The sequence below is a fragment of the Salvelinus fontinalis genome, chromosome 17 (assembly GCF_029448725.1).
Source record: "Salvelinus fontinalis isolate EN_2023a chromosome 17, ASM2944872v1, whole genome shotgun sequence".
NCBI classification, from domain to species: Eukaryota; Metazoa; Chordata; class Actinopteri; order Salmoniformes; family Salmonidae; genus Salvelinus; species Salvelinus fontinalis.
The window spans coordinates 38,375,529-38,387,760 of NC_074681.1; the positions used below are offsets into that span (position 1 = coordinate 38,375,529).

The 12,232-nt window shown below is 48.2% G+C and overlaps 2 protein-coding genes across 3 annotated transcripts in view; one reads left to right on the plus strand and one right to left on the minus strand.

Moving 5' to 3' along the window:
* Positions 1-623: 623 nt before the first annotated feature.
* LOC129814307 (transcription factor JunD-like) lies at positions 624-2,441 on the plus strand. The gene has a single exon (XM_055867353.1). It carries the CDS (start codon positions 934-936, stop codon positions 1,837-1,839), a length of 906 nt encoding a protein of 301 aa, XP_055723328.1. The 5' UTR covers positions 624-933; the 3' UTR covers positions 1,840-2,441.
* A 341-nt stretch (positions 2,442-2,782) lies between these two features.
* LOC129814308 (ras-related protein Rab-3A-like) overlaps positions 2,783-12,232 on the minus strand; it is a 28,848-nt gene continuing 19,398 nt past the window's right edge. For both annotated transcript variants that reach the window (XM_055867354.1, XM_055867355.1), the window contains exons 3-5: positions 7,068-7,186; positions 5,523-5,647; positions 2,783-5,251 (exon numbers count right to left, since the gene is read on the minus strand). In XM_055867354.1, the coding sequence (XP_055723329.1) occupies positions 5,061-5,251; positions 5,523-5,647; positions 7,068-7,186 (435 nt within the window). In that variant the 3' untranslated portion in view covers positions 2,783-5,060. The remainder of the gene's footprint in view (positions 5,252-5,522; positions 5,648-7,067; positions 7,187-12,232) is intronic.

The following is a 12,232-nucleotide window of genomic DNA, read 5'->3' on the forward strand; positions in this document are numbered from 1 at the left end:
ATCAACTTCATCCTGCAGCAATCGCCTGCATTGTTGGAGGCTCATTTGTCAACCAATCATTTGGGTGGTTGACATAAGACGTGACTGAAACAGGAACCAACTTTACTGTACTTCAAATTAATATGATATTTGAGGCTCTCTCAACAATTGGTTTACAATGCACACTCATATTTTCAGCTTGTGAGTGTGTGATATGGGGGTTGTTGGAGACACGTTCATTTCGACATTATAAACAATGGCAAAACTGCCATGTCGCACTAAACCTAGATTTTGGAAAACCACATCAGTGTCCGATTTTCGTCTGTCACAGATGCACCTCCCCCAACTTCACTCGTCGACTTCAATCTACAGTCGGTTGCTTTCGCTTTACCGCTCAAAACGACCCCATTGTCTAAATTCAAGTGGAGTGAGCTGAATAAACCTTATTTGCGCTTTCCTAGTTTCCAATAATGCCCCGCCCAGTCTCTTTTGGCGACCCCGAGTATTCTATTTTATGACATCAAACCACAATGCACTGCACTGTTTGCAGTTTACCTAAAGTTTCCATGGTAATAATGACTGGTTCAGCCCATTATTTAAATCAGACCGGAAGCATACGTCATTTTGGGCCAATCTTAGCGCGCTGAAGTGACATAATGGAATTTTTAGGGTTAGGAAGCAAGCAGCGAGTTGGGTGTGTGCATAGCAGTCGTTCCATTGGGAAAAAAGCGCTAGACGCGGGCGAGAAGAGCAGGAAAAGCTAAGCCACTACTATTGTTTTAGCCTCAGGCATAAAGGTAGGCTAAAGGGGGACAGTCGATTAACTCGATCAGAGTTTGAAGAGGGGAAAAATACAGGAAACTAACCTGCACTGTGTTTTATTGCCTGAGTTTAACTGTTGAATCGTCTTAGTTTATGCGTAAAGCTCAACAGACCCTCATGTGAAGGGTTATAATGGAAATAACCCTCTACCCTGGTAGTGTGCTGAATACTCGAGGGATCTCAAGCCTCTATTCCTACAACAGCATGATGAAAAAAGACATGAGTCTAAACCTGGACGACCACAGCTCCAATCTGAAACCGAATCTCCGGGACGCAGACGGAATTCTGAACTCTTCGGACTTGGGACTCTTGAAATTGGCCACTCCGGACCTAGAACGATTGATTATCCAATCGAATGGAATGGTTACGACGACCCCAACCTCTCAGTTCCTCTATCCGAAGTCAGCCAGCGACGAACAAGAATTCGCGGAAGGCTTCGTGAAGGCGCTTGAGGATCTTCACAAGCAGAACCAGCTGAGCGAGGGGACGTGCGTACCACCGGACAGACTGGACCTAATCGGCTCCAACGCAGCCCCGGTCGGCTTGCCGTCAGATCTGCCAGTGTACACGACTTTGAACGGCTATGGAAATAGCCCACTGGGCACCACAGTGAATTATTCCACGGATACCATTCCATTCCCACCGCCACCTTCTAATCTGATGAGCGTCCATCAACAGGCGGCTGCGGCAGCGCTGTCACGGCTCCAGGCGTTCAAGGACGAGCCGCAGACGGTCCCCGACATGCAGTGCTTTGGAGACAGCCCGCCGTTGTCTCCTATTGACATGGACAACCAGGAGCGCATCAAAGCAGAGAGGAAAAAGCTGCGCAACAGAATAGCGGCGTCCAAGTGTCGCAAAAGAAAGCTGGAGCGAATATCGCGTCTTGAAGACAAGGTCAAAAACCTGAAGACTCAGAACACTGAACTGGCCTCCACAGCCAGTGTGCTCAGAGAGCAAGTGGCCCAGTTGAAACAAAAGGTTATGAACCATGTCAGTAATGGATGTCAGCTTATGCCAAAGCAAGTACAAGTTTACTAGAGGATTGTTTAGGCAACCAACATCATGGGGTTAGTTATCCTCTGAGGATATTGACTAACTGAAATACAGTAGGCTATTTGCCTTTTCTCATATAATAGAATACAAATTCATACCTGAAAATCCATTAGAACTGGAACACTATGGGTCTCTTAAAAATGTTGGCTATAAGCCCGTTTTGTAGCACAGACAATTTTTGCTGCCCTCTTTCGGGCAACAAGCATATCAGCTCTCCAATGGACAAATGTAATACATAGCCTACAAGGATAGCATTATCTGCATGTAAACTGGACAATCTCAATGAGTGCAACTAAACACCAGGATGTCATTGAGTGCCTGTCATCCACTGTGTAATATATGCCTTACTTGTTTACAAGCACTTATTTACCAATGACAAATGTATATTTTATTTACCAAAACGTCTTATTTTGCAAATATAAATTGTGCATGTCTTGTAAGCTCGTGTACAGTAATTCTGTTCATTCTGTTGTGCAGTTCTATGTGTTGTCACCATGAATGTAGCCTTCATTGTTGTTGGCCCCATGTAGCCATTTTTAATGGGATTTTATCTCAAAGATGTTTATTAAATTCACTGAATTGTTTAATCTGTCAAGTCTTCTTGTGGGCTGACTGCCCTATCACACACTGTGCCAGCTATTATTAGGGCCTCTCCCAGAGACAGATTAGTATAGGTGCATATGTTTTTTCCCCCTCTATTATCAACAATACCGGTCACCAGAATGAAAAGGGAAAAAATTATGCTTGAACTGAACTACATCCCTAAATTTATTTGATGTACTGGGAGCTCTATACTTCTGCCACCTAGTGGCTCGATGAGGGTGATGCAATTATCAGTTTGGACTAAGGGACTACTTACTGTACATCGAAAGCTAAAATGTGGAGTTGCCTCAGATTCGAATAAATGTTTACTAAGTTTATACAAATACTGCTTTTATATTTTGTTTATTAATTCCTTGGTTTTAGCAAACCTGGAGTTACAGTATTACAGCACAATTCAAGACTAAAACCCAACAAAAAAATGCTTATTTACAGGGGGAAGGGAGGAGAGCTAAGAAAGCTGAATTGGACACATACCTAAGTCAGAGGCAAGTTTACAGCTGTAGCAAAACACAAATCAACAAAGAAAACTAAAGTTGTTGCATCAAATATAATAGGACGTGATTAGGGGAGGCAGGTTGCCGAGTGGCTAGAGCTTTGGGCGAGTAACCAAATCCCGAGCTGGTCCAGTAATCGAATCCCCGAGCTGACAAGGTCAAATCTGTCATTCTGCCCCTGAAAAAGGCTGTTAACCCACTTTTCCCTGGTAGGCCATCATTGTAAATAATATTTTTTTCTTAACTGACTGGCTAAGTTAAATAAAATAAAAAAAGTACGGATTATACTTTACACACTTCTCCCTTTTTGAAAACTGCCACGGAGTCATACCAAATGCTTCTCTTACACTACAGTACTACAGGCCTTTTACTCAGTGCAGCTCCAAAAACATGTCAAACACGTCTTGTCCCAGTGGGTGTCATTTTTGGCTTGGTAGTCTAATTGGGACATCTTTGGAAAAAAACATGAAAGCAAAGCTGCCTAAAGACTTCACATAAACAGTATTTGTAACAGACATGACCTTTAGCAGGTTTGTTGGCAGTTAATATTGGAGAACCAGGCTGGCCAATGACACAGTATTTCTCTGAGAGTAATACAGTATTCACACTGGTACTACACCCACCCTAAAAGGTTCAGTTGGTTTAGAAACATGGAAAATGGAAGTGAAAGCAGTTCCCATTGAAACAGCCTGTACATAATCAGGAGAACATACAGTGGAATGTAAGTGTTTTCGGGCAGGAGTATTTCAACCCAATTCAATCTCAAAAAGGACAGCCTGGTTTAAACCAACCACCCCATACAATACTGATAACAGCCTTTTTTCAACTGTGATAGATTATTGTTTGGGGGCTGCGCTCTATGAAGAACTTCATCTAAAAATAAATAAGACATAATACTGTGTGTAAATATAGATGGTCGTGACATAACTGACCAAATATCTTCCATGTGCCTGAGTGCATTTCGTTGACTACGGTTTCCTCATGTATATACCAACAAGCAATTATCTCTACACTGAAACAGACCAAAATCACACAAACATGATGTTGAACATGCTAAAAAAATAAAAATCCAAAAAACAAATAGAAAAGACAATTCATATGGACTATGGGAAAGAGATTGGAACGTGATGTTAACATTGGTCAGTGTTGTAGTATATGGGTGCAGTAGCCCAGTGTTGTCCTGACTGTGGGTGTGTGTGTTGTACACATGAATACACATGAAGAGGCGATTGTGCTGTAGAATAGCAGTGATACTGACAAGGAATAAGAAGCTACATTTTCAACTGTTGTTCAGACGACCCTGACAGCGAAACAAACAAACCAGTTTGATTCAGCGGGACGTGGCCAACAGCTCTTAGATGTTCCATGGTAAAACAACAAAAAAACAACATGCACCTCTCACAAAGGACAGATATTTTTTCACCTTAAATTATTGTAATTTTATACCATTTGATTATATATTTTAGAATTCTAAAATGCATATTTATTATATTACGAAGTTGAACATTTAAATAGACACTTTTCTAGGTTTGCAAAAAAAAAAAAAAAAAGATGGGTTAAAAAAATAACAATAAAACATTTAAACTGGGACAGGGACCAGTACTTACCACATCATCAAGTTCTTTTTCTTAAATCCTGCAATGATAAAATATTAGGAAATAACCATGACTGATATGCATGGGATTTTGGTCGGATAAGTTTGTAAAATCAAATCTCATAAAAATATTTGTTATGCAAAATGTGGACTTTGAACATACCTCACTCACGCCACTTAAATAGATTTGATTGCTAACCAGCCAATCGAGGACATCTAAAAAAACAGCAAAACTATCAACAGTAAACAGATAATCAGCAATGTGGCCCTTCGAAAAAATACATGAAATCCCTTCAGGTTCGAGGCCGCAGTAAGGGGAGTCAGAATGTGAACTTTGGACTCTAAACACCTTTGGATAGACGGGGGACTGAAATATGGAATAACAGAGTTTTCAGCCAGGCTCTTCCGTCTAAAACACAAACCCATCACAGACCTCTTCCACCAGCATAGGCTGTAGGAAAAGGTGTGTGAGGGGTCAGGTGTGTGTGTGTGTATGGTGCGTGTGTAGTGGGTGTTTAGCAAGCACAGTCCTGGTGGGGGCGTTCGGGCTGCTCGGTGAGCTGGGGCCCCTGTTTGGCCCCTGTGACGGCGGGGTCGGCGTTGTCCAAGCTCTCTGACATCTTCTCACAGATGATGTCCACCAGCCGCTCAAACGTCTGCTTGACGTTGATGTTGTCCTTTGCACTGCACTCAAAGTACTCAAAGCCTGCAGAGGAGAGGAAAGACAGATGTCTGATTAATTAAGAGTAGTTTGAATGTAACGTGATGTGTATTTGTTGTAATGAGCAACACTTTACATGAACTTGTATTTATGGCGTGAAGTTGCTCAATAACTACTCCGGTAACCAGAACGTAATTACTCAGCTGTACACAGTAATAGCAGAGTAGGCACATAAAACAATTACTCATTTTCTAGGGAAAGGACACAGGATTTATTATTATATTACTGGGTAATTAAGTACAGTGTTCCAACTCACCTAGTTGGTCAGAGAGCTGCCGGCCCCTGTCTGCTGCCACCACCCTCTCGTCTTCCATGTCACACTTGTTTCCCACCAGTAGGACCTGGGCGTTGTCCCAGGAGTACGTCTTGATCTGGGTGGACCTGTACACACACATTCAATTGTTGTAGTTATATTACAGGTCCTATCACAACTAAAGAAAACTGAGTTCCATGCATTGACCCTTATCCAAGCGGGCAAAGCAACTGACACTTGACTGGTACTGCAATTTTTTCACCCAGTCATCAAATTATTCACATTTTGCAGAACATGCTCTACATGACCAAAGAAAAGTGCTCGTCGAACATCTCATTCCAAAATCATGGGCATTAATATGGAGATGGTCTCCCCTTTGCTGCTAAAACAGCCTCCACTCTTCTGGGAAGGCTTTCCACTAGATGTTGGAACATTGCTGCGGGGGACTTGCTCCCATTCAGCCACAAGAGCTTTAGTGAGGTCGGGCACGAATGTTGGGCGATTAGGCCTGGCTTGCAGTCGGCGTTTCAAATCATCCCAAAGGTGTTCGATGGGGTTGAGGTCAGGGCTCTGTGCAGGCCAGTCAAGTTCTTCCACACCAATCGACAAACCATTTCTGTATGGACCTCACTTTGTGCATGGGGGCATTGTCATGCTGAAACAGGAAAGGGCCTTCCCCAAACTGTTGCCACAAAGTTGGATGCACAGAATCATCTAGAATGTCATTGTATGCTGCAGCATTAAGATTTCCCTTCACTGAAACTAAGGGGCCTAGCACGAAACATGAAAAACAGCCCCAGACCATTATTCCTCCTCCACCAAACTTTACAGTTTACGCTATGCATTGGGGCTGGTAGCGCTCTCCTGGCATCAGTCAAACCCAGATTCGTCCGTCGGACTGCCAGGTGGTGAAACATGATTCATCACTCCAGAGAACGCGTTTCCACTGCTCCAGAGTCCAATGGCGGCGAGCTTCACACCACTCCAGCCGACGCTTGGTATTGCGCATGATGATCTTAGGCTTGTGTGCAGCTGCTCGGACATAGAAAGCCATTTCATGAAGCTCCTGACGAACAGTTCTTGTGCTGACATTGCTTCCAGAGCCAGTTTGGAACTTGGTAGTGAGTGTTGCAATCGAGGACGGACGATTTTTACTCGCTACCCGCTTCAGCAGTCGGCGGCCCTATTCTGTGAGCTTGTGGCCTACCACTTTGTGGCTGAGCCGTGGTTGCTAATATATCTTTCCTCTTAACAATAACAGCACTTACAGTTGACCAGGGTAGCTCTAGCAGGGCAGACATTTGAAAAACTGACTTGTTGGAAAGGTGGCATCCTATGACGGTGCCACATTGAAAGTCACTGAGCTCTTCAGTAAGGCCATTCTACTGCCACTGTTTGTCTATGGAGATTGCATGGCGGTGTGGTCAATTTTATTAACCTGTCAGCAACGGGTGTGGCTGTCCACATACTTTTGTATATAGCGTAAATACCGATACAGACAGACAAACATGCATACAGTTGTTTCGCACACACACACAGGTCCCGTACCAGTCCTGCACGGCGTTGAAGGAGTCCTCGTTGGTGATGTCATACATGAGGATGAAGCCCATGGCTCCTCTGTAGTAGGCCGTGGTGATGGTCCTGTAGCGCTCCTGACCGGCAGTATCCTGGGAGAAACACACATATCACACAATGAATCATTATCTTACACACACATAATCATGCACAAAAATAGTCCTGCAGCAGAAAAAGCACTCCAAATACCAATGTACTACAGCACATAAAAAGAACGCATTAAGTTTAACCCCACATCCATGTTTAAACATTGTAGCTGCATATAACAATGTAGTTGTGGATAAAGACAAGATACTAACTTCAGAATATTCTATGTGATGTCAGAAGTTTAGTTATAGTATCAATTTATAGCCAGCACATGCCGCAGTGCAGTATATCAGGGTAAAACACTGTTCTACACCTGAAATATGTAATTTTTTGGGCGACCCGACCACATATACATAGAAATGTGAGTTATAGATCTGTCACTCTCAATGAAAGCTTGTCTAAGAAGTGGTAGATTTGTTCTATGTGCTCTATTTCTATGCTTCCCATTCTTAAGTTTAGTTTGTGTCTTTTACATTCGGTTTTGTACACCAGCTTCAAACAGCTGAAAATACAATGTTTTTTGTTTAATGAAAATATATTCCACAACGGTTTAGATGGTACAATGATTCTCTAAACTATCCACTGCTTGTGGATTGTAACGGTCCTGACCTGTTTTATGTTGTTTTTGTATGTGTTTTTGGTCAGGGCGTGTGTTTTGGGTGGGCAGTCTATGTTTTGTATTTCTAGGTTGGTTTTTGTGTTCGGCCTGGTATGATTCTCAATTAGAGACAGGTGTGTGTCGTTTGTCTCTAATTGAGAGTCATACTAAGGCAGCCAGGGTTTCACTGGGGTTTTGTGGGTGTTTGTTCCTGTGTCCACACATGGACGGTTGAAGGTTAGTCACGTTTGTTGTTTTGTAGTTTTGTAGTGTCTTGTTTGCTGTTTTCATTAAAAGATGGCTTATTTCCCTCAATCCGCATCTTGGTCCTATCCATGCTCCTCCTCGTTTGAGGAGGAGAACAACATTGACTGCCTTTACAGAAACACCCACCATAACAGGACCAAGCGGATTGAGGAGAGAGAAAAGGAACTAAGGCACTGGACACAGGAGGAATGGTCTTGGGAGATCATGGACGGAAAGGGACCCTGGGGAAGGGTTGGAGAGAATCGCCGCTCTCGGGAGGAGAGGAAGGCAGCCACAGCCCAGGAGCGCTGGTATGAGGAGGCAGCACGTATGAGAGGCTGGAAGCCCGAGAGGCTCACCCAAAAATTTCTTGGGGGGGGGGGGGGGGGCTAAAGGGGAGTGTGGCGAAGCCGGGTTGGATACCTGAGCCAACTCCCCGGGCTTGCCGTGGAGTAAGAGGGCGTCGTACTGGTCAGACACTGTGTTATGCGGTAAAGCGCACGGTGTCCCCAGTACGCGTGCTTAGCCCAGTGCGGGCTATTCCACCTTGCCGCACTGGGAGGGCTAGGTTGGGCATCGAGCCGAGTGCCATGAAGCCGGCCCAACGTATCTGGTCTCCAGTACGTCTCCTCGGGCCGGCGTACATGGCACCAGCCTTACAGGTGGTGTCCCCGGTTCGCCTGCATAGGCCAGTGCGGGCTATTCCACCTCGCCGCACTGGCAGGGCTACGGGGACCATTCAACCTGGTAGGGTTGGGGAGGCTCGGTGCTCAAGAGCACGTGTCCTCCTTCACGGTCCGGTATATCCGGCGCCACCTTCCCACCCCAGCTCAATACCACCAGTGCCTACACCACGCACCAGGCTTCCAGTGCATCTCCAGAGCCCTGTTCCTCTTCCACGCACTCTCCCTATGGTGCGTGACCCCAGCCCGGTACCTCCAGTTCCGGTACCACGCACCAGGCCTAGAGTGCGCCACGAGAGTCCAGTGTGCCCAGTTCCTGTTCCCCGCACTCGCCCTGAGGTGCGTGCCCTCAGCCCGGTACCTCCAGTTCCGGTACCACGCACCAGGCCTATAGTGCGTCTCAGCCGGCCAGAGTCTGCCGTCTGCCTAGCGCCAGAGCCGTCCTGCCATGACCAGCCAGAGCCGTCCTGCCATGACCAGCCGGAGTCCGTCCAGCCAGGACCTGCCGGAGTCCGTCCAGCCAGGACCTGCCGGAGTCCGTCCAGCCAGGACCTGCCGGAGTCCGTCCAGCCAGGACCTGCCGGAGTCCGTCCAGCCAGGACCTGCCGGAGTCCGTCCAGCCAGGACCTGCCGGAGTCCGTCCAGCCAGGACCTGCCGGAGTCCGTCCAGCCAGGACCTGCCGGAGTCCGTCCAGCCAGGACCTGCCGGAGTCCGTCCAGCCAGGACCTGCCGGAGTCCGTCCAGCCAGGACCTGCCGGAGTCCGTCCAGCCAGGACCTGCCGGAGTCCGTCCAGCCAGGACCTGCCGGAGTCCGTCCAGCCAGGACCTGCCGGAGTCCGTCCAGCCAGGACCTGCCGGAGTCCGTCCAGCCAGGACCTGCCGGAGTCCCTCAGCCAGGACCTGCCGGAGTCCCTCAGCCAGGACCTGCCGGAGTCCCTCAGCCAGGACCTGCCGGAGTCCCTCAGCCAGGACCTGCCGGAGTCCCTCAGCCAGGACCTGCCCCTTGTCCCGGTGCTGCCCCTTGTCCGAGCCGAGTGCCATGAAGCCGGCCCAACGTATCTGGTCTCCAGTACGTCTCCTCGGGCCGGCGTACATGGCACCAGCCTTACAGGTGGTGTCCCCGGTTCGCCTGCATAGGCCAGTGCGGGCTATTCCACCTCGCCGCACTGGCAGGGCTACGGGGACCATTCAACCTGGTAGGGTTGGGGAGGCTCGGTGCTCAAGAGCACGTGTCCTCCTTCACGGTCCGGTATATCCGGCGCCACCTTCCCACCCCAGCTCAGTACCACCAGTGCCTACACCACGCACCAGGCTTCCAGTGCATCTCCAGAGCCCTGTTCCTCTTCCACGCACTCTCCCTATGGTGCGTGACCCCAGCCCGGTACCTCCAGTTCCGGTACCACGCACCAGGCCTAGAGTGCGCCACGAGAGTCCAGTGTGCCCAGTTCCTGTTCCCCGCACTCGCCCTGAGGTGCGTGCCCTCAGCCCGGTACCTCCAGTTCCGGTAACACGCACCAGGCCTATAGTGCGTCTCAGCCGGCCAGAGTCTGCCGTCTGCCTAGCGCCAGAGCCGTCCTGCCATGACCCGCCGGAGCCGTCCTGCCATGACCCGCCGGAGTCCGTCCTGCCAGGACCCGCCGGAGTCCGTCCTGCCAGGACCCGCCGGAGTCCGTCCTGCCAGGACCCGCCGGAGTCCGTCCTGCCAGGACCCGCCGGAGTCCGTCCTGCCAGGACCCGCCGGAGTCCGTCCTGCCAGGACCCGCCGGAGTCCGTCCTGCCAGGACCCGCCGGAGTCCGTCCGGCCAGGACCCGCCGGAGTCCGTCCGGCCAGGACCCGCCGGAGTCCGTCCGGCCAGGACCCGCCGGAGTCCGTCCGGCCAGGACCCGCCGGAGTCCGTCCGGCCAGGACCCGCCGGAGTCCCTCAGCCAGGACCCGCCGGAGTCCCTCAGCCAGGACCCGCCGGAGTCCCTCAGCCAGGACCTGCCCCTTGTCCCGGTGCTGCCCCTTGTCCCGGTGCTGCCCCTTGTCCCGGTGCTGCCCCTTGTCCCGGTGCTGCCCCTTGTCCCGGTGCTGCCCCTTGTCCCGGTGCTGCCCCTTGTCCCGGTGCTGGCCGCTCATTTAGGGGATGTTAGTTTTAGGGTGGTCATTGGGAGGGGAAGACAGAAGCGGGGAGTGACTATGGTGGTGTGGGGACAGCGTCCAGAGACCTGAGCCACCACCGTGGTCAACTGCCCACCCAGACCCTCCCCTGGACTTTGTGCTGGTGCGCCCGGCGTTCGCACCTTGAGGGGGGGGTTCTGTAACGGTCCTGACCTGTTTTATGTTGTTTTGGTATGTGTTTATGGTCAGGGCGTGTGTTTTGGGTGGGCAGTCTATGTTTTGTATTTCTAGGTTGGTTTTTGTGTTCGGCCTGGTATGATTCTCAATTAGAGACAGGTGTGTATCGTTTGTCTCTAATTGAGAGTCATACTAAGGCAGCCAGGGTTTCACTGGGGTTTTGTGGGTGTTTGTTCCTGTGTCCTCACAGGACGGTTGAAGGTTAGTCACATTTGTTGTTTTGTAGTTTTGTAGTGTCTTGTTTGCTGTTGTCATTAAAAGATGGCTTATTTCCCTCAATCCGCATCTTGGTCCTATCCATGCTCCTCCTCGTCTAAGGGGGAGAACAACATTGACTGCCTTTACATGGATAGTGTGGATTGCTTGAACTATTTGAATTTTAGCAACCTGGAAATGGCGGAGCGATTTATGCATATTTCACATTTAAACAAGCAGTGAGATAGCAGTGTGATAGATGGGCGTCATTAGGCCATAAATGATTCTACACTTGAGAGACAGCAATGGCAGCCGCTTTGGCATATTAATCGAGGCGATTTAGGAAACCACACACATTTATCAGCATCTCTGTTCATTTTCGGTCTTCAGCTATCTTATGACACAGGGACGTGGTCGTGCTGACAAATCATATGAATAGAGTAAACCCACACTGACAGCATATAATCTTGATTTATTCCACACGTCAAGCAGCATATAAATCAAGATTATATATTGGGTGTGGATGTACTCTCCTTATTAAAGTCTTGTGATGAGAATAGCTACCACCACCTTAGATCTGAGCTGTGTGTGTATTGCTTATTTGAGCTGTTTTTCCAAATAGGGCTATCTTCTGTATATCAACCCTACCTTGTCACAATACAACTGATTTAGTCAAACGCATTGAGGAAAGAAATTCCACAAATTAACTTTTAAACATGGCACACCTGTTAATTGCGATGCATTCCAGGTGACTATCTCATGAAGCTGGTTGAGAGAATGCCAAGAGTGTACAAAGCTGTCATCAAGGCAAAGGGTGGCTACTTTGAAGAATCTCACATATAAAATATATTTAGATTTGTTTGACACTTTTTTGGGTTACTACATGATTCCTTATTCCTTACGTCTTCACTATTATTCTACAATGTAAAAATAAATAAAAACCCTGGAATAAGTAGGTGTCTCCAAACTTTTGACTGGTACTGTATGTGT

What these genes read in the sequence shown, in the direction of transcription:
- LOC129814307 (XM_055867353.1), top strand. Translation starts at nt 934, where the DNA reads ATGGAAATAACCCTCTACCCTGGTAGTGTGCTGAATACTCGAGGGATC.